This window comes from Eschrichtius robustus, chromosome X (genome assembly GCF_028021215.1).
Source record: "Eschrichtius robustus isolate mEscRob2 chromosome X, mEscRob2.pri, whole genome shotgun sequence".
Lineage (NCBI taxonomy): Eukaryota > Metazoa > Chordata > Mammalia > Artiodactyla > Eschrichtiidae > Eschrichtius > Eschrichtius robustus.
Window position 1 is genome coordinate 108,419,408 of NC_090845.1, and position 22,439 is coordinate 108,441,846.

At 41.4% G+C, this 22,439-nt stretch overlaps 1 protein-coding gene across 3 annotated transcripts in view; it reads left to right on the forward strand.

Annotated features, from left to right (window-relative positions):
* GRIA3 (glutamate ionotropic receptor AMPA type subunit 3) overlaps positions 1 to 22,439 on the forward strand; it is a 286,920-nt gene that overhangs the window by 64,862 nt on the left and 199,619 nt on the right. For all 3 annotated transcript variants that reach the window (XM_068532557.1, XM_068532558.1, XM_068532560.1), the window contains exon 3: positions 12,922 to 13,161. In XM_068532557.1, the coding sequence (XP_068388658.1) occupies positions 12,922 to 13,161 (240 nt within the window). The remainder of the gene's footprint in view (positions 1 to 12,921; positions 13,162 to 22,439) is intronic.

The following is a 22,439-nucleotide window of genomic DNA, read 5'->3' on the forward strand; positions in this document are numbered from 1 at the left end:
GTTTGGTACTGGCACAAAAACAGAAATATAGATCAATGGAACAGGATAGAAAGCCCAGAGATAAACCCACACACATATGGTCACCTTATCTTTGATAAAGGAGGCAAACATATACAGTGGAGAAAAGACAGCCTCTTCAATAAGTGGTGCTGGGAAAATTGGACAGGTACATGTAAAAGTATGAAATTAGAACACTCCCTGACACCATGCACAAAAATAAACTCAAAATGGATTAAAGACCTAAGTGTAAGGGCAGACACTATCAAACTCTTAGAAGAAAACATAGGCAGAACACTCTATGACATACATCACAGCAAGATTCTTTTTGACCCAGCTCCCAGAGAAATGGAAATAAGAACACAAATAAACAAATGGGACCTAATGAAACTTAAAAGCTTTTGCACAGCAAAGGAAACCATAAACAAGACCAAAAGACAACCCTCAGAATGGGAGAAAATATTTGCAAATGAAGCAACTGACAAAGGATTAATCTCCAAGATTTACAAGCAGCTCATGCAGCTCAATAACAAAAAAACCAACAACCCAATCCAAAAATGGGCAGAAGACCTAAATAGACATTTCTCCAAAGAAGATATACAGATGGCCTACAGACACATGAAAGAATGCTCAACATCATTAATCATTAGAGAAATGCAAATCAAAACTACAATGAGATATCATCTCACACCGGTCAGAATGGCCATCATCAAAAAATCTAGAAACAATAAATGCTGGAGAGGGTGTGGAGGAAAGGGAACACTCTTGCACTGTTGGTGGGAATGTAAATTGATACAGCCACTATGGAGAACAGTATGGAGGTTCCTGAAAAAACTACAAATAGAACTACCATACGACCCAGAAATCCCAATACTGGGCATATACCCTGAGAAAACCATATTTCAAAAAGAGTCATGTACCAAAATGTTCATTGCAGCTCTATTTACAATAGCCAGGACATGGAAGCAACCTAAATGTCCATCGACAGATGAATGGATAAAGAAGATGTGGCACATATATACCATGGAATATTACTCAGCCATAAAAAGAAATGAAATGGAGGTATTTGTAATGAGGTGGATGGAGTTAGAGTCTGTCATACAGAGTGAAGTAAGTCAGAAAGAGAAAAACAAATACAGTATGCTAACACATATATACGGAATCTAAGGGGAAAAAAAAAAAGGCCATGAAGAACCTAGTGGCAAGACGGGAATAAAGACACAGACCTACTAGAGAATGGACTTGAGGATATGGGGAGGGGGTGGGGTGAGATGTGACAGGGTAAGAGAGTGTCATGGACATATATACACTACCAAACGTAAAATAGATAGCTAGTGGGAAGCAGCCGCATAGCACAGGGAGATCAGCTCTGTGCTTTGTGACCACCTAGAGGGGTGGGATGGGGAGGGTAGGAGGGAGGGAGATGCAAGAGGGAAGAGAAATGGGAACATATTGTATATGTATAACTGATTCACTTTGTTATAAAGCAGAAGCTAACACACTATTGTAAGGCAATTATACTTCAATAAAGATGTTTAAAAAAAAAAAAAAAGAATGTGATGCTGAGGAATTCAAACAGAATGGGAAATAAAGGCATGTCTTCCTGACTGATAATGAACCTAAACATTTTATTATGTTTATAGTGTTTTCGTTTTAATTATGAAATACTTCAAGCGTACATAAAATAACAGATAACCATTAATTAGCTTTTAAGAATAATTTTTGTTTCGGGGCCCAGCTCACCCTCCCTTCATCCCAGCATGGGCTGGAAAATGAAAGAAAATGGCTCTCAAGTTCTATAAGACACAATATCAAATTTGAAGCTCTTATCTGTCAATGACGAATCTTAGGGCTGATTCAAAGGCATCATAAGAGTTCATCACTTTCCTGCCCAGCTTTAGCAACTGTTTCATTTGCTGTGACTGGATCACTGGATCAATTAGTTTTTCAATTAAGAGTTGTGCTAAAATCCTGTGTAAAATGAGTTGCAAGCCAAGACAGGCCCCTGACAACTTTAGATGATTGATGGAGATACGTGGGTGAATAGCAGAGATGGAGGCTGGGAAGGAAGAATGATGGTTCTGTGGAGTTATTTGTTTATGAAGGTGATGAGTACCTGGGAGTCAAGAACCAATAGCACTTACTCACTGACACTTAGATAGCAGCTCTTGTAATTTTTCAAAGGAGAGTTTCAGCTATTATTTCCATTTATTCTCAGTGCATCCCTGTGAAGTGGGCAGGGCAGGTGTTAGTTCTGCTGGCTTACAAATGACAGACCTGAAACCCAGTGAGGTAACTGGCCCAAGACCACACAGCAAATTAGGGACTGAATCATATAAAAACCCATTGCAGTGTAAAAGCACTGAGACATAATTTTTTAAATAATATTCAGAGCAGATAACATTTATCAATTGAGCACAGACTCTACAAGAGTCACACACTTTGGACATATTTAATCCACACAACAATGCTATGGGGTAGGTACTATCAACCTAACGGTTATAGATACGGAAATGAGGTTTGAGGAGTTTAAGTAACTAGCCCAAGGTCAGTAGCAATTTGACCTCAAAAATAAACTCCAATTTTTTTCCACATCCACTGCCACAACTCAAATTCATACTACTATTGCCTGTCACCTAGACTGCAGGAAAGTATCCCAAATATTGTCCCTGCTTTCATTGATGCCCCCTTAAATCTACTGTCCATACACCAGCCAGATAAATCTTTTAAAAATATAAATCAGCTCATGGAATATACACGATCAAAATCCTTCCATGATTTCCTCCCATGGTCCTTAGAGTAAAATCTAAATTCCTTACCAGCATCCTACAAGGTCCTTCAGGATTGGGTCCCTGCCTCCTACCAGACTCATCTTGTACCCTCTTCCTTATTGTCCACACTCCAGCCAGGCTAGTCTTCTTTCAGTGCCTCAAGTACATCAAATGCTGTCCTCCATCTGGGCCTTAGCAAGTGCTATTCTCTCTGCATGGGACGCTCTTCTACTCTCAGGCGTCCGCTCAAATGTCACATGGTCAGATAACTTTCCCCTGACCTAATCTAAACTAAAGTCACCTTGTCACATAGCCTCATAACACCCTAATACCTCCCCTTCTTAGTACTTAGAATATGGTAATCACGCACTGGTGTGATTCTTTTATTACTATTTGCTGCCAATACTAGACTGTAAGCACCATGAGGCCAGAGATCGTATCTGTTTTGCTCACTGCTGTATCCCAGCACTTAGACAGTGTTTGTCACACAACAGGAACTCAAAATTTTATTTGATGAATGAATAAACTGAGGAATGAATAAGCAAAAAATTTAAGCTCCTGAGCTCCAGTCCTTAACCATATGTCTTGATATAAAAGGGCCTAAAAAGCCCCTCCTTACCCCAACCCATCTCAGCACTTCTGCCATTTCTGACATTGCTATGGAAGGGTAGTTTGCACTTAGAGTTGCAAAAACGAATTTTCCAAAATACGTGCGTTCATATGGTAATGCCTGCATTTGCAAGCCGCTGTATTCAACTTGGATCAAAAGTTAATAATGAGTGTTTTCTTTGCCAGCGTTTAGATACATGCCACGTAATTGCAAAAATAACTAGTTAGACTGTCGGAAGGCAGTATACTCCTGTGAGGAGAACAAAATGTTCAAGGGAATTAACCCAAAGATGGTAATTAAACCATGGAATCATCAGCTGGAGAATGGGGCTGACACCTTGTTCTGACTCTGGAACCTATAAGCACCCACTGTGGTTACTAGAACCCAAGACCAAAGGATGTTCAAGCAGATGGGGAGGCTGATCTGTATGAACCCAGGGAAGCTATGAACTGGCTTCTACCCCACACCCACCCACCACCTCCATCCTTTATCTGATTTTCCCTCTCCTACATCCCCAGGTTAAACACAAATAGCCAATTTAAGAGCAAGACCAGGGAAGTACCTGCCTATATGGTGGGCTTTGAAGAGTCCACTCTTCCTAACTCTTCAACACTAAAATAACTCCTTTGGGATTACCTAGACATGTATGCTTTTCCACTAGGATAAGGCCTTGTTCTCTGTGGAGAGGAAGTCGTAAGCCAAACCTGTGGTTATCAAACCGGGTGGAGGAGGGAGATGGGAACAGGGAGTGACGATGCCCCCGGGGGATATTTGCCACTGTTTTCAGGCATTTTGGGTTGTCACAACTGGCGGTGGTGGTGGTACTATTGGTATCTAATGCGTAGAGGCTAGGGATACTGCTAAACATCCTACAATGCACAGGACAGTCCCTCACAACAAAGAACTATCCAGCCCCAAATGCCAATAGCCCCGAGGCTGAGAAACCCTGAACTGACTCATCTGCAAAGATTCATTTATTAGTCCATAAACAACTCATCCACAGAGCAGATTCTTGCAGAAATGGGAGCTGGGATGGGTATATTTTGATCATACAGTTGGAACAGAAAGGAGAGCGAGTAATCTGATAGCAGTGCCAATGATAGATTGGGGAAAAGACCAGAAGCAGGTGACCTACTGTCACAGTCTGAGAGGGAGGGCCTAGAAGCTGACCTGAAGATGAACAGGAAATAGATAACCCCCCTCCCACCGTTCTGTAGAGGTAGAATTGATGAAGCATCACAAGAGGATGGCATAGGGGAATGAGACAAAGATAACCCTTAAGACTGTAGCTTGGGTGGCTGGAAGAAGGGTGGTGAGCAGAGGAGAAGCAGATCTGCGGGTGGAGGGTGGGAATGGAGGAATAACGCGCTGAGTGTGCGACGCCATGAAGGCCTCTAGGTGACGCTGTTTTATTAGCGGCCAGAAATGTGGATCTGGAGCTCAGGAATGTGTCTGAAGCTAGAGGCACCTATTTGGAATTCATCCACGTGGAGGTAGTGAGATGAGACCCCCTGGCTGGCACGTACCAGGAACTCCATAAATATTTGTTGAATGAAAAAAAAAAAAACATTTAGAGTAAGAAGAAAAGAGGGCAAAGACAAAAATCTTTGGACACATTTTAAACAGTGAGGAAGGTAGAGCCAGCAGAGTTGAGTGCTCTTGAAACAGGAAAGGGGAGTTTCAGGGGGGAGGATGTGGCCAACAACGTCAAACGCTGCTCAGCAGTCAAGTCGAATGATGGCTGTGAGTAGAGTTGGATTTGGCGGGGAGCAGGTCGTCATCCAACTTGAGAGAGCAGGTTCAGTAAAGTGATGGGGGCAGAAACGAGGATGCAGATGCAGACTGCTGCAAGGTCCCCATCATCCCATCATTAGCGATGATGGTAAAGAAGGAGTTAGAATGATAGCTTATGGAGGGGGCAGGGATTCAAGGGGAGATGGAATCTTTTAGCAGATTTTTAGCCTGACAGGAAGAAGGCAGCATAGTGAGAATAAAGGCACACACTTGAATAGCTAATAGCCATTATGTATCTCCTACGTCCATTGTATTTTTGAGCTTCTATAAAAGTAAGTGGAGGGCATGTGGAATTGGGATTCGATGTATCATCTGGCATTCAAGAGGCCCAAGAGGTAAACTTAGGTTCGATTTAAGGAAGAGCTCCCTTGTCATCAGAGCTGCCCTGCAAAGGAAGCGCTGCCTGTGTGTAATGAGCTCTCATGTCGCTGGAAGTATTCAAAGAGAGGTAATATGACCTCACGGGAGGTGGTTCCTGTACTGAATGGGAAATTAGATTAGATCTTTAGTTTCCAAACCTTTGGACTTCTCGGATCAGTAAATGTTTTAAGCGGGGGGAAAAAAAGTGAGTGGAGTATAGATCGATCTAGAGAGTTAGCAACTTTTAACTTTTGCTTTGTTAAGTACATTAGTTTTCTATCCACTATGGTAACAAATTACCACAAATTTAGTGGCTTAAAATAGCACAAGTTTATTATCTTCCAGTTCTGTAGGTCAGAAGTCTGGTAGCCATCTCACTGGGCTCAAATCAAGGTGTCGGCAGGGCTGCATTCCTGTCTGGAGGCTCGAAGGGAGAATTCACTTTCTTGCCTTTCCCAACTTCTAGAGACCACCTACTTTCCTTAACTCATAGCCCACGCCACCTTCATTCATGGCAATGGCTGGTCTAGTCTTTCTCATATCACATCACTCTGATACTGACTTTTTTTTTAACTTCTGCCTTCCACATTTAAGGACTCTTGTGATTACATTAGACCACCCAGATAATCCAGGATAATCTCACTATTTTATTTTTATTTATTTATTTATTTATTTTTGGCTGTGTTGGGTCTTTGTTGCTGCGTTGGGTCTTTGTTGCTGCGTGCGGGCTTTCTCTAGTTGCAGAGAGCGGGGGCTACTCTTCGTTGAGGTGCCCGGACTTCTCATTGCGGTGGCTTCTCTTGTTGTGGAGCACGGGCTCTAGGTGCACGGGCTTCAGTAGTTGTGGCACGCAGGCTCAGTAGTTGTGGCTCGCGGGATCTAGAGCGCAGGCTCAGTAGTTGTGGCGCACGGGTTTAGTTTCTCCGCGGCATGTGGGATCTTCCCAGACCAGGGCTCGAACTCATGTCCCTTGCATTGGCAGGCGGATTCTTAACCACTGTGCCACCAGGGAAGTCCAAATCTCACTATTTTAAAGTCAACTGATTAGCAACCTTAACTCTACCTGCCATCTTAATTCCCCTTTACCATGTAACCTAATTCACAGATTTGAGAGATTAAGACATGGACATCTTTTGGGAGGCCATTATTTGGCCTCCCACGAAGGGGCATATATAAATATGATATATATATATGTATATATAATATATATATGAAGTCATATATATATGAGTGGTATCGTCAACATCATCATCATTTCAGAAGAGAAAGGACTCTACATACAACACCCAGACAATAGAAATGATACAGAGAAAAGGACTGTTTTTCCTAAAAAAGAACAGTTGTCAACCTTACCCTAACACACACACACACACACACACACACACACACACATACACACACACGGATATTTCACCAGACTGGAAACTACACCTTGGACCAACATCACAGCTTTAGAAAACATTGGACTGCATGATCTTCCATCTCTAAGCTTCCCTGAACCCCTGCAATTCACTGTACTATGGTATTACCTGGAGAACCTTCCTGTGATATATCTCTATTGGTTCCTCCATAACTATGTTTTTCTCCTTCCTTCTTGTTTCAAATGTGATCATTATGTCAGCAAGAGACTTCAGTTTCCTTTTTTCCCCCAATTCAAAAGGCTATGAAAAGTGTTCTGTAAATGATATGGAATATTGTTATTCTGATCTTTAGGGTAATCAAGTTGTTTGACATTTTTGTAATGATACCTTTTGGAATATGGGTGATATAATTAGCTGCCACACTGTACATTAACAATACCTGTCCTGACCCTACAGACTTGGGGACTATAAGTAAAAGTGTGACAGCTGGCTCCAGGCTTGCTTGTCACTCACCACTGAAGGGAACATAGCCAGGGAGCTACACTAGAATCCCCAGGAATCCAGAATGTGGTCAGAAATGACATCTTCAACTAGAAGAATTTGGTGTTTTGCTAGTAAGAAGAGACGGAGACAGGCACTCTTAGGAAGCAGACAGCCATGATATTTCATGCTGGGAAGGCACAGAGGCCCCGAGTGGAGACAGCATTTTACCAGCACAAAGGCATTATATAGGGAGGGGTAGAGTCAGAGGACAAAGTCAAATTAGCAGGGGTTCTTTCTTAACCCATTACTACCCAGAAGTGACCCAGGAGTGAGAATAAGAAAGAGCACTGAAGAAATGTCTAGGGAAGGTGAAAGAGAAGAAAAGCTGTGCTACCTGGGTACTCAGTGTGAAGTCAAGGGCAATGGTTGCCATGGGGAGGGTAAACTGATGGGGTCAACAGAGGGCAAAGTAAAAAGAGTTGCAAGAGGAAAGAAACAGAGAAAGAACTATTTAGTTGCCAAGTTATATGTTAGGCACCATGTATTTTCCACGTACCGTTTCATTTACTCCTCACTCCATGACAATAACCGAAAGCCACATTTATAACTAAGACATATTTTACATTTTACTTATCTCATTTATTATTGTCTTTTCCCCTCACTAGTACATAGGTTCCCGGAGGACAGGATCCTTTTTCTCTCCTGTATCTCCCACTACCTATAACAGTGTCAGCACATGGTAGATGCTCAATAGCTATTTGTTGCATGAATAAACAGCTAGCATAAAGTGCCAGGCACTGTTATAGATAGATGCTTCCCACGAATGAACTCATTTTAACTTTCATGACCAATGCTGAGACAGGCACTATTATCCCAATTTTATAGATGAAGCAACTGAGTCAGAGACACAGAGATATTAAGTAACTTGCCTGATAAGTGATGGATTCAGGATTTCAACCTACACGGTCTAACTCTAGAACCTGCCTTCGTAATCTCTATTTTATACTGAGGCTCAGAGAGGTTAAGTCGTGCAGCTTAGGACCGGCAGAGCCATGACTAGAAGCGAAGTCCGCCTGTCTCAGAAGTCCGCCTGCCCCTTCCTTTACACTTCACGGCTTAATAAGATTGCCAAGACAACTATTTCTTCCATCATCATTTTACCAGGGGCTAGTCTCCTGAGATAAAGAAATGGGTGTGGTTCATTAAGGATTCAGATAAAGATAACACACATCGCCCCAAAGAATCACGAGTCCCAAAAGATCACCCACCAATCTGCCACCTGTTCTCATTGATATTTTTTTTTTGCTTTTGAATTTTCTTTTATTTATTTTTTTATACAGCAGGTTCTTACTAGTTATCCATTTTATACATATTAGTGTATATATGTCAATCCCAATCTCCCAATTTGAGGCTGGAGGGAACTGAGAGCAGCAGCTGGCAGATGAGTCATGGGAAACCCCTGGTGGATCCATCTATGCTGAGAGCTAGGCATTGAGGGTAAGTCACTTTCATGCCAGGCAAATCCCGACCCATGCTGCCCTAGATAGCTCTGGAGTAGGGATGGTGTAGAGATGCTGATAAAGCATTTCTGGGAGACTGGTTCATAATTCATTGTGTGACCTTGTGTAAGACACTTCCTCTCCTTGTGTCAGTTTCTTTAGGTTAGGGAGGCGTCAGTGGAACTTTGTGTTGAATCATAAGAGCTCCACTTTATCTATTATATATTGGACTTTTCCACATAAAATTTCATTTGGAGAAAGGATTCTACACTAAAAACTATGCTTGAAAATCCACTGAATGAAATAGTATTTAAATTCCTTCTAGCTCAAACATTCTAAACACTTGAAAACATAGACACCGTCCTTTGGGTCAGGTCAGTGTTCCATTCAGCCCTACTTTCTGCAGCCAGGAAGAGGCCCAGGGATCTGCTGTGAGAGGCCATCCACAGGTCCCTTTTGCCCCAGCTTCCCTCAGACGCTATTACCCCTGTCTTCATGTGGCAGTTGTCTTCCCCATTGGGCCTTCTACTTATGTTACTTGCCTATGTTGAGACGGAGGAAGTGTAACTACGCACAACAGTACTTGCAGGACAGCCGCGCCTCTGTTTTATTCGAAAGGAATAGAACACTTACTGATTTTCTCCTAACACTCTTTTTGTTGACGCCCACCGCTGTGTGTCTGCCTGTTAGACCACAGTAGCCGAGTGTTCCTTGAGGGGTGCTGCTGATCTACAATCCTCCTAAGTCCCCTGCCTGAGCTGTGACCGAAGCTGTAAGCTTACTTTGGAATTTTTTTATTTTCACTGGGCTCCCTCACACCTGCTCACTCACGCATTTTTATAAGTTCTTCCTTAGTCTCATTCTGTTTGTCATCATACATAGGCTTAAAGATTTCACTGGGTGCTCCTGCCTGGAGTCTGGGTTTCACATATACAACATGACTCCCTTCTTATAAAGTTTTAAAACAAGCAAAAATAGCATTAAGTTGTTTAGGTGTGTGTATATATTTTTAAAAAACCAAGGTAATGATAAATAAAAAATTCAGGATAGTAGTTACCTCAGAGGGAGAGAGAGATCAAAACAAGGAGACAGAACAGAGGAAGAAGACATAGGTAACATAAATCAGGTGACCATATAAGTGTGAATTTCTTGCTGGATTGTTTATTGTATTCCATTTGTCTGTCTGTCTATCCTTGCACTAATACCACATGCCTTTTCATATCAACTTTAGAGTCACTTATCAGTTTTTCTTATGGTTAATAATTTTTGTATCCTGTTTAAGAATAACCCGAGATCATGAAGGTATCCTCCTGTATTTTCTTCTAAAGCCTGCTTGATTTTGATTGGAATTGCATTGAATCTAAAAATAAATTTGGGGAGAATATTTTTAAAAAAAAGAAGACATAGGTAAAACTAAATTATTAGTAATGTTATAGTTCTTGGGTTGGGTGATGGTTCTGAGTGTTCACTGTATTTTAAATAAATAAATAAATAAATAAGAAATGTCCATATTTAAACTAGTAATGATGAATTCTGCACCCCTGAAGTTCAAAAACAATGATTACAAGAGCAATGCGAGGTTTTTTGTTTTTTTTTTAAAGTTAACCAGAATCTACAATATACTTTAATTTTCTGTTTCTGTCCAATACGTCAAGGGCTTTTTGAAACTCTAAGTGGATCACAGCTATAGGTTTGCCTCTCTCCGAGTTTACTTCTCCCTCAATTATTGTCCATAATTTAGTCAGGTTGGAATTTCCTTGCTGAAAAATACATTGCACTTCCCCACAGGCTATTTTTATATAGGATTCATTGATCCTCATCTTTATCTTGGGCCTTGTATGCTAGTTTGTATAGATCTAAGAATTACTGGCTACCTCCTGAATCATTTTGGGTGAAAGGCCACAATTGCTTGTTCCAGTCTTTTAACCCCATGACCATTAATAAGATTGGGTTCTTTCTAGGTTTGCCAGATAAAATTCAGGATCTTCAGTTAAATTTTAATTTCAAATAAACAACAAATAATTTTTTAGTATATGTATGAATTTGAGGCATACTTATACTAAATAATAATTTTTTATTTATCTGAAATTCAAATTTAATTGGACATTCTATTTATAAATTTTCTATTTATGTAAATACATATTCAATATATTTTTATTTGCCAAATCTGGAAACCCTATCTCATTCGAGCCAATAAGTACTCTCCAATGTCACTGTTGGTTCTGGGTCCCAGGGAGTGTGAGTTTTGGAATTGGACAGACAGTCAGGTTCAAATCCTGGCTCCTCCACTCAAGAGACAGAACATTTTTTTTGTCTCAGAATTCTTATCTATTAAATAGAAATGATAGCAATACCTCATGAGGTTGTTGGGAATATTAAAAGAGATGATATTTGCATAGTACTTAGCACAGGGTCTGGTACCTACTAAGCACTCAATAGCTGTTGTCATTATTATTGTCAATTTTATACGGAACATTATGTGCACCGGCCAAGATTTAACCTAGTACTGCAAAATTCTACATTTACAGGATTAATTTGGGAATGGGACTCAGTGTCTCCTTTGGTGATGACCAATGCAAAGTGACATCTAGCTCCTTCCTTTTTGTTTTTGAATACTTCTTTTGGCCCCATGTCATGAAATGCCCCAGATTCATTCTCTAATTGCTTTTTCCTTTTAATATAAAGGCTTTTTTGTGCATGTGTTTGGAGGTCACTTAGAATTCCTCAAGTTGGAAGCAACTGTCTTCCCCTAAGGAGGTCCTTGAGTGATTGAGAATCGCCTTTGAAATGCTACTTCAAGCCAATGAGTGATGAGTTTGGCTGATAAAAGGGAGCAGACCCTTTACATTCTCTTCTCTGACCCACCCATTCCCATCAAAACTGACCCACCCACTTTCCCACCTGTCCTGGCATCTAATCAGACATGCTAATGGCTAAAAAAGATTCTATTTAATCCCCCTCCCAAGCCATAGGCTTGTTTTCAAAACCCTAAACCTGAAAAAGTAAGCCTAACACTGGCTTCCTAGCAGATAAGGGTGACCATGCGGGACCCCTTAAATCACACCAAATTATCAGCTGCTTGTTCTGCCTGCTTTGCACGAATGGAAGGGAGCAGTAGCGCAAATAATCTAAAGATCATTTCCACCTGGTTTGGGAATGCACCACATGGTGTTGTTGTAGCTGATTTGCTTTGCTAATTCTGTTCTACTTAAGCTAATATTGAGATTGGTTCACATTTTTTAAGCTCATCTGGGCCAGAAGAGGGAAGAGGTAGTGGTGTGTCCCACTTTGAGATGAAGGAAAACGGACCACGATCATGAAGGGGACATGAACATTCTATGTGAGGGCTAACAGATCGAGAAGATCAGTGCAAAAGGATCAAGATAGAACTTTGCGAATTACACATGGGCAGAATAGGCCCACCTACCCCGTGGGTACTGAAAAGCCAGTCTTCCCAATGGCCTTCCCAGAATCTGAAATTCTCTTCATTAATAGCCTACATAAAGGGTGGTAATCATGACATAACTATAGTTAAAGCGTTATGTAACCTAAGAGGAGTAACACATTTCCTAGAAGACACATTAGCAGTTCATCTGACTAAATCATCAGTCACTATTGTCACCTCGTAGAAAAAGCACTGAAGGGGTGAGACACAAGACAGTTCTACCTTGATGGGGCCTGAGTATACTAAGAAGCCCCTGGGCAGCTATGGTGGAAGTACAGGAGCACTTGGGTGATTTCGGGGGTGGGCTGGAAGGGTTGCTGAAGGAGAGGTAGACAACTTTCACCTCTTTCCTTCCCACGTTTTTCTTAGTTTTCTGCTCATGGTAGACATAGAGAATATGCAAATGTCTCAAATAAATTCTTCCCTTTCTTATTCTTTTCCTGCTGGGCAACTGGACTTTCAATGGCTTCTAGAGATTTCAGAGATCATTGGTTTTCTTTTTGTCCTTTAGAGCCTAACTATACATTGCATTTCCAGCCCTACAAGCTGCAGCAAGGGACCATGGGGCTATTGAAATTTCTTTCTCTTTTTCTTATTGCAGTCTGCTCCCAGTTCTCGAGAGGGGTGTATGCCATCTTTGGATTCTATGACCAGATGTCAATGAACACTCTGACCTCCTTCTGTGGAGCTCTGCACACGTCCTTTGTCACACCCAGCTTCCCCACTGATGCAGATGTGCAGTTTGTCATCCAGATGCGCCCAGCCTTGAAGGGCGCTATTCTGAGTCTTCTGGGTCACTACAAGTGGGAGAAGTTTGTGTACCTTTACGACACAGAAAGAGGTAAGAAGAGGCATGTGCTCTCCTCTTTGAATATTCATGTAACAGCGGTGTTCGACCTTCCTCAACTCATGTTTGTCCCCTTCTCTTCCAATAAATCTCATATTCTTTTAAAATTGTAATTAATATTCAAAATGAATTGAAGAGTGAGGCCAAAAAAGAATCAAAACAATAGCAATTTTAGAATCTAGTTTTTCAAATTATACATGTCCTCCCACCCCCAACTTTGAAAAGGGGTTTCGGATTATCCTCCTGGTTGAACCACTGTTGTTGACAAAGAACCCTTCCCCCTCCCCAAAATAATTTATCTGGTTTACATACACAAATTAAAAGCAGCTTAGTCTAAAATAGAGAGAGGCCTAAGCTGGAAAGGTTTTGGAGAATTAATCCTGCCAGAGACTATAATTATCCTCATTTCATAGATGAGAAAACTGAAGCCCAAAGAGGAAAAGTGCTTTTTCACACAGTAGTTTAACCACAGAGCTGGGACTGGTGGCAATGTCGCTGGCTTGCAGATCACATTGGGTGTTCAGATTATAGGGCTTCAACAATTATCTGATGGAAATAATGAATGGAGACTGGCTAAACCGGGTTTTGGGGGTGGATAGTTTTTCTAATAGTAAGACATATTATATTGAATCTATTGAGGACAATTATATTGAAAAGTCTCAAAACTTAAGGGTCTGATCTTCAATAGTATACAGTTAGGTATACACATCATAATGCAGCTAAACAGACTCCTAAAACCCAGTGATCTTTGAGGGCTTCCTCAGTAAAACCAGGGGATCCTATCACCATGAGATTCCAAAAGATAGCGTTACTTTATCACTTGTTTGCTTGTAATCCAGGTTATACACAGGGAATGGCTCTCTCTGACTCAGGACTTTCTGACTCAGAGAAACAAGGAGCAAATGGAAGGCCTATCTGCCTGAGGGGTCCCTGGAAATGACATTCTTATAGGTAACTTAACTTGAAGGGCCATTTTGTTTTTAGGAATCCAGAGTACTCTTCACTTCACTCTCATTTTGATTCATCATCAAACCCTGTCAGGAAACGCTAAGGCCTGTATTTGCTTATGGTACTTACCTCCAGAATATTATCAAATTTCATGAACCTGAAGCAGGAGAGCAGAGTTCTAGCCCATGCTCTGCCACTACCTAGCTCTCTGACCTTGACCAACTCATTCAATCTCTCTTGACCTTGATCTCCTCACCAAAGCTATGTCAGCTATGTCCCTTCTTAATGTAATATTCTACGATTTTTTTAATATTATACCAGACATAGGACACTTTGTATCTTATTACTAATCCTAACTTACATCTTATCAGTTAATTAGTCAACCAATCTACAAACTGTTATCAATCCTCAATGGTTTATTCAAATCTTGTGATACATGCTTATATAATACTGTTCCAGTGGGGGTAGACAGAAAAGGACATTCATGAAACAATTCATGAACAACTTGCAGAGCACAGTATCAAAGTATCAAACTCAGTATCAAATTGAGTGCTACACTACAGATTCTGATTACTATGAGAATTGTGAAAAGGTAGCACTCCAAGAAATAGAGTTTTTGAAGGCTGGCTAGAGGAGCCAGGCCTTAAAGGATGTATAAGCTGTGGACTGGAAGAGAAGAAGGAAATGGAGTTTGGGGAAGAGAAAAAGAACATGAACAAAGGGCAGAATCAGGAAGGAGTGCTGTGTGTTCCTACAGATCTTTGCCTGACTAGAGTACCAAAATAGTTTGAATGTTCTAATTCACAATTTGCTAAATTTTAATGCATTTCATTTCTTTCAAACACTGAGGATGAATTAGCCTATTTCCATGTACTATATACAGTGTAATCTGGTGCATAAAAATCTGATTTTCAGAACTGAAGTTTGTAAATTAGACAGCTTCTCTCCTGAAACTTTTTTAAAACTAAATATCAGTTCTGCTAATGCTGTAGCCTCTCATTTATTGAAAAGCAGGAGACACAAGTTAATGTAGTCTCTCCTCATCTCCCATGACCCTCCTTTGCCCATTAGCTCTCTATTAGAGGAAAGGAAGCAAAAGTCCATCTCTGTCTGTTTCTTAATCTGCATTTTTTTCTCAAATCATCTCAGTAAATAGTTTGTTCAATTCTATGGTCTTAGAGCCAAAAGAAACCTTTCTGACTTGTGTGTGTTCATATTTTTTCCTCTATAGCCATTTAGCTGGTGGGATTAATCTGCTCTGCTTAAGAAGTACTTTCCATAAAGTTTTATACTAATTTCCTCCTTGGAAAGCCTTCTTAAAACACTGCATAATATGACCCTGTTCCAAAAGTTTCAATGGTTTCTATTGCCCACATTGAAAAATAAAAGCAGGCTATTTCTTAAGACTCTACATAATTATGCCTCAACCAACCAACGAACCTGTTGTCTTTATGTTACTGATGAGAACTTTCTACCGCAGGCAGCTCCCATTTTCCACTGTTGCCCAAATGTGCCAGAACCATACTTGCCTCAGCAACTGCACTTCTACTACCTGGAATTCTTTCCATCTTGATTATGAAAATCCTTCCTGCCTATCCTTCCATTTTTCAAAACGCACTTCAGACTCTACCTCTCCAAGGTAGCTTTCCCTGACCACTCCAGTGCACAATGATTCATTCATTCATTCATTCATTCATTCAATAGGTGGCAGGGTTAAAATGATGAACAAGATAGACATGTCTCCTGCTATTATAAAGCTTACATTCTAATAAGGGAGAGAGAAAAAATAATAAGTAAGCCAACAAATAAAATAATTATATATTTAGGTAAGGTGCTATGAAAGAAACGAAGAGACAGATACTAATGGATAGGACCTAATTTTAAAAGGATTCTCAGTGACAGCCTCATTGAGAAGGGGCATTTAAGCTGAGAACTAAAGAAGTAGAAGGAGACAGCCATGTGAAGAATAGAGAGAAAGAATTTTCAAGCAGTGGAAATAGCAAGTGCAAAGGCCCTGCGGCAGGGAAGAGCTTGGTATGTTTGAGGAACTGAAAGAAGACAAGTATGGCTAAAGGGTAGTGAGGAGGTTGAGAGTGGCCTAAGATGAGACTATAAAGGTAAACAGAAGCCAGATCATAGCCATGGAGTACAGACAGGAGCCAAGATAAGGAATATGAATTTTATTCTAACTGCAATGTGAAGTCATTGGAGGATTCTGAGCAGGGGAGTCACATGATCTCATTTAAGTTTCTGTAGAGAATGGAGTGTGGTGCAAGAGTGAAGGAAAGGAAATGAATTAAAAGGCCATTGTGGTCATCCAGGTGAGAAATGATGGCAGCTTAGACTAGACTGGAGATGGAGAAAAGTAGACAGAGTTGAAATGTATTTTGGACACAGAATCAACAGAACTTGGTGACAGATTCACCGTGGCATGTGAGGGAAAGAAAGGATTCGTGGGTGACTACTAAGCTTTTGGCTTGAGAGACTGGGTAAGGTGGAGACGCTATTTACTGAGGTGACTGAGGGCAGGAGCTGAACCACTCTTACGGAGCAGAGACCTTGCCCACCTCTGAATGCCCACAGAACCCTTTTGTCCATATCATTCACTTGGCACTTACCTGCTTTCTGTTTTTATTTCACTGGGTCTGCTATTTACCTTCCCAGGCGCTTCTCTCCATTATGATAGTCAACAATTGCTTAACCCCTAGGTTTAGACTTTGTGCTTCCTCTAGTTTCTAGCACAGGCCTGAGTCCATACTTAGTGTTTTCCCAATTCCATTAGTGATTCATCCAGAATAAGCCCACGTCTTTTTTTTAAATGTTGGACTGAAAGAAAGAGACAGAAAAACCAAGAAGGGAAGGAGGGAGGATTAGAGGGAAGGAAGGAAGGAAGGAAGGAAAGAGGGAGGGAAGGAAGGAAGGAGGGAGGGAGGGAGGGAAGGAAGGAGGGAGAGAGGGAGGGAAGGAAGGAGGGAGGGAGGGAAGGAAGGAAGGAGGGAGGGAGGGAAGAAGGAAGGAAGGAAGGAAACTAAGGAAAGGAAAGGAAAGGAAGGGAAAGGGAAAAAAGGAGGGAGGGAGGAAGGGAGGGGAGAAGGAAAGAAGAAAGAAAGAAAGAAAGAAAGAAAGAAAGAAAGAAAGAAAGAAAGAAAGAAAGAAAGAAAGGAAGGAAGGAAGGAAGAAAGAAAGAAAGAAAGAAAGAAAGAAAGAAAGAAAGAAAGAAAGAAAGAAAGAGACAGGGAGGGAGGGAGGAAGGAAGGAAGAAAGAATGAAAGAAAGTGGGCGGAAGGGAGGAAGGAAGGAAAGAGAAAACCCAATTTATAACTCAAACTATGTGGTATGGTTCTTTAAAATATTCAATAATGTATCTATTCTGTATTTTCTCTTTTTCTACAATGATCATCTCTTGCTTCAGTAATAAACATTATGGGGAGAAATTACAACTGCAAAGTGTAATTTTAGAATTTTTAAAATTACATAAGAGAGAAATGAAAGACGGAGAGAGACAGAAGGGAGCACCTATAATTACATTCAAATAAGCTAAATATACAAATGATGTGACTCCACTGCATAAGGGCAGGGATGAGTGAGGAGCTGAGAAATGGGTTAAACATTTGAGGTCATTTAAAAGATTTACAGCACAATCAGGGTAATTTTATCTCTGAAATTATGAAACATTGAGTGGATTTCAAGGCTTTGTTAGTTACGCTTTGATTTCTGTCTGCTGAGTAAGGTCTGATTTTGTGTTTGCAGGTCATCACTTTGCTTAGTTACTAAAATCACCACCCTGGTTTGTTAATACAAAGCTGAAATTTATGCTCTTGGTGCTATATACATCAAAAGTCAGCTCTTGGAAAAGTCATGAGGTTTACTAAGTGTGATATCTGCCCCTTTTGTACCCTCTTCTCTTTATCGACCCCCTTTTTTTACTTGTCTATGCCTGCCCTCCCTGGCTTGACATCTCTGTCCTAACCTGCCTCTACACCTCCATAAAAAGTCTTCCACTTTGCTATTAGACCTATCTTTTGGGTGCAAGTGACCTAGCTCTCTGCAGTGCTAACATTTCCCCCAGAAGAGCAGCATGCTTGAGAACTGCAGCCAGACTCTCTCGTGCACCTGACAACTCTCCTTGGCTTCAATGGGCACACCCCACAGAGATGAAGGAATCTGGCCCAGCCTGTGGCTCTCGGCTTAGATAATGAGATAATAGCTCAAAGTGCCCTTTGAGGCAACTAGTCGCTACCTTCTTGTCAGTGTTCAATAAACTCCTGCTGTTTCCTATTCTCAACCTGAAGCTCCCTACTCAGTTCCCAGGTAACTCTCAGGAAGTCACCTGCCTTCTAACAGACCTTTCTGTTTGCTCTAGAAGGTTGTGTCAGGACGTGGGCACTGACAACAAGTAGTCGGTCAGTCCACAAGCAATTATTGGGCGTTTCCTAGTGCTGGCTTGTGCTAGGCCACTGGCAGTGTTCGAGCAGAATTCGGGTCCTGCCTTTCAGGAGCTGACAATCCTGTTGCTGAAGCAGTGATTTATCTCAGGGGCCTGGAAAAATTAATTTTTCACCCAACCGTTGCCCCATCCACCAACGAAACTTGCATACATTAGAGCAGGCACCTCGTGAAACGATTAAAGTGTTGCCAGATAGCCAGGAAGGTGGGAAAATGTTAAAATCTCCTGAAGGGCTTAAGAGGTAAAGAGATTCTCCAAGACAAGGAGAAAGGGCCTTTCCTCAGAGGACCGGGAATGTTTTCAGATTGGCTGGATTTAAACTCTACTGAGAGGCAAGCAGAGCTTAGGTCCCTCGCACCTTCCTGCATGCTGTCGTTTACCACCTACTTACATAACCTGGCTTCATCCCTTCCATCCAGTTCTACTTTCCCAAATAAGGCACAGATTCGCTCTCTGCATCTCTCTCTCTCTCTCTGCCTGTCTCTCTCCCTACCTCCACGCTTCACCCTCTCTCTCCCTTTCTACACACACACAGACACAGGCACGCATGCACACATGCATGGACAGACACATATCCCAGTACCAATCAGTGGTACAAACCAGCAAACCCCTATTATTGTCATTTTATTATCTTAGTTTGATAAGAACAGCTGCCATTTTTTAAGCATTTATTATGTACGAGACCCTGAGTTTATGAATTACCACATTTAATCCTCACGGCATCCCCGTATCTTTACAACAGAAGGAAACCAAGGCACAAAAAGATTCAATGATGGCTCCTAGGGACCACAGAGCTTACTTAGTGTGCCAAAGCAATGAAAGCCAGGAGTTCAACCAAGGCCTGCCACACTCCACAGTCTGTGTGTGCTGTTCACTGGGCTGCCATATTGCCTCCCACACTTTTAACATTGAAACTGCGATTAGCTCTTCCCTTAGTCTTCCCTTCAGCCATTCTTCAAAGGACCTGTTACCTAGACCCTCCCTGTCCTAGTTGCCTTCCTGTGGATGCACTCCAGTTGTCCATTTCTTTCTTAAAGCCTGGTGTCCACAAAAGAACACAAGAGCCTTTGGTCCCAGAGTCCCAGGGATCCAGATAGGCAGCAGGGGAAAAAAATTGAGGTTAAGGGATAGATGGGGAGCAAAAGTAGTAAATGCAGCCAGACAGGTGGGTTTGCCCATAGTGCGCACTCGTGGAATGCTGTGTTGTGGACCTGACTCTGAGGTGAATCTGAACTCGTAGATTCCTCTCTGGGGCAAAGCCGCTTCCAGGGCCCAGAAAAATCTAAACCTGCAGGCCGTCATCACTATGGGACTGTTTTTGGTTGGAGCAGAAGAAAGCAAGGAGAGACTGATGATAGGTTCTACCATGGCTACTTGGCAGGAAGTTTAAAGAAAGTAGCAGGTAATGGTTAAAAAAAAAAAAAAGACGGATTATCACGGATTTTTTTTCTCTTCCACTTTAAGAACTGATTAAAGGATTGCGAAGGTAACAGATGGCTCCAATTCTAGTCATGTCTAGTTGCCTTTTGGGAAAAACGAAGCCAAAAGAATTTTTATTGAAATTCAAGCTACTTTTTACATCTGAATGAATTAGGAAGACCCAGAGAGTACAATCTCTGGTGAGAGACAGATACTAAATTCCCCTGTTTGAACAACAATAATCAGGGTTGACAGTACCTGAGACATTTGGTAGTTTCTGCAGCCCGCCTAATCTATTGTGATGGTGCTTCAACTATGAGGGCATCTCGAGAGCCTGCACAATAATAATAATGAATGACTATTCGGACCGGATTATGAATAAAAGACTGTACATCTGTCTGTAATGAGAATTTCATTGAAAATGAAAATACTAAAGCTGTCATATTTTTTAATACTTCGATTTGCACATCCTTCACTGCTTTGGGGCATAAAAAGAGAAACTGCCGAGAAACTTGTTGTCAGCTCTTGAAATAAATTATCATTTAAACACTTCCTCTCCACAAAGGTTATTAGCTTAGTAGCTTGTTCCTGGGGTTGGACCATCAGTTGGGGAAAAAAATCACTAGATATTAAACTACCCTTTCAAAAGCTGAATATTAGTTACTGTGGAAATTGTTCTCTCAACATATTCCATTGTATCTCTCCAATGCTGCAGATTAGACTGAAGCGACTATTAATAAATACTGTCATATTTTACAGCTGTCATGCAAAGCTGAAAAAAGGCTTTGCTGTGATTAGATCCTGTTTACTGTAATATTTCTAGCTCAGACTCGGGAAGGCAGTTGTCCTATAAAGGTATTTTCCAGAAGTAGAATATTTCTCCATCAAATGACATGACTAATTTTAATGTATCGTTAACTCCTTGGTGGCAGTGAATTTGAGGTTGAATTGACTTTACAGCCAGAGATACATCCGTCTCCAGAGACACACTAAGCTAAAATGTCAAATTTTTTCTCTTGGGTTGTCCTTCATATTCAGAGATGTTGTTTTGAGTAGTCCCCTCCTCTGTAGAAGGACACATTTGCATTGGTCTATCCGCCTTCTTTTGCCCTGTCCCTCTTGTGACTAATTGCATTGTTTGCAAGACAGCTGGTCAGGATTTAGGCTAGGAATGACACTTCAGTGGGCTAGCTAGTAATTCTGCTTCGTGAGCTAAAATGCCACTGTATGAGTGAAAGAAATAGATCTCTAGCCCCCCCTACCATGCAGTAGCTGTTTGTAATGGTATTCACATCTCTGAAAAAAGGAGGTGACAGCTGGCAGGGTTGCTTTTGCCCTGACCTTCCGTTGCTTTTCATCAAGCTCCTTGAGGAATTAACCCTCACTAAGCTGAATATCTAGTTTTCAATGAATGGGTGATCGTTACACCATCAAGGAGTAGCTGATGTGTCCCATGAATTCACGGTGGAGCCTGAGCCCGGTCTTTGAGAAGGCTCTTCTAAATGTTCCCTGGGCAAGAGACAGACTGTGAGGTAGATCTGCAACTGTGACTTTGAGGTTCGTCTCCTGGAGCCCCCTGAGACAACAATTAGAGCCAGGGCAGGTTTGCCATGGAAGTGAAACAAAAGAATGCATGTAATGTCTTTCGCACCAAGCTGAACACGGTAACATGCTCAATTCGTTTTACCTCTTATTATTTTAACAGTGGTCCTCCATGCGGAGGGAGGGTGATTTTCCCCCTGCAGGGGACATTTGGCAATGTCTAGAGACATTTTTCGTAGTGGGTAGAGGTCAGGAATGCTGCTAAACATCCTACGGTGCACAGGATAGCACCCCACCCCCAAAGAATTATCCAGACCAAAATATCAATAGCGCCAAGGTGGCAGCAGGGTCAAAGGACAAATGGTTGCAAGAATTCCTCAAGGGGTTGTAATGAACCAATGTAGCATTTATTGAGTGTCTCTTACTGTGCCTAAATTGGTGTTAAGAGTTATGTTAAGTAGAAGGTGGAGTCTTTAGCCTTGAAGAACTTACATTATGGTCAGAGAGACGCGATAAGATTTATGTACAGATTTGAAGTACTGTGAGAGTCCAAATAAGAAAGAGTTCACAATAAGCAAGCTGGATCCATCAGGGAAGGCTCCATGGAAGAAGTTAAACATTTTTCTGGGCCCACCACCCAACTGCCTTCCCTAGCAATGACCTTGCTTTGATGGCTAAGGCCAAGTGGTTATCTAGAACCAAAACAAAGTGGCATTCCCATCAATGTTCCCAAACGTCAGAGCTTAGGGCAAGAAACACAATTAAAAGAAAAACCAAAAAGGGAACAATGTTCCTTTTACTAAATGGAAAGCAATTACAGGGCTGTTGAAAATAGGCAGTGAACAAAAGGAGGGAGGGAAATACTGGCAAAATTCCATTTTCCCAACTAATCCTGTAGCAAAAGTGCAATTTGCAA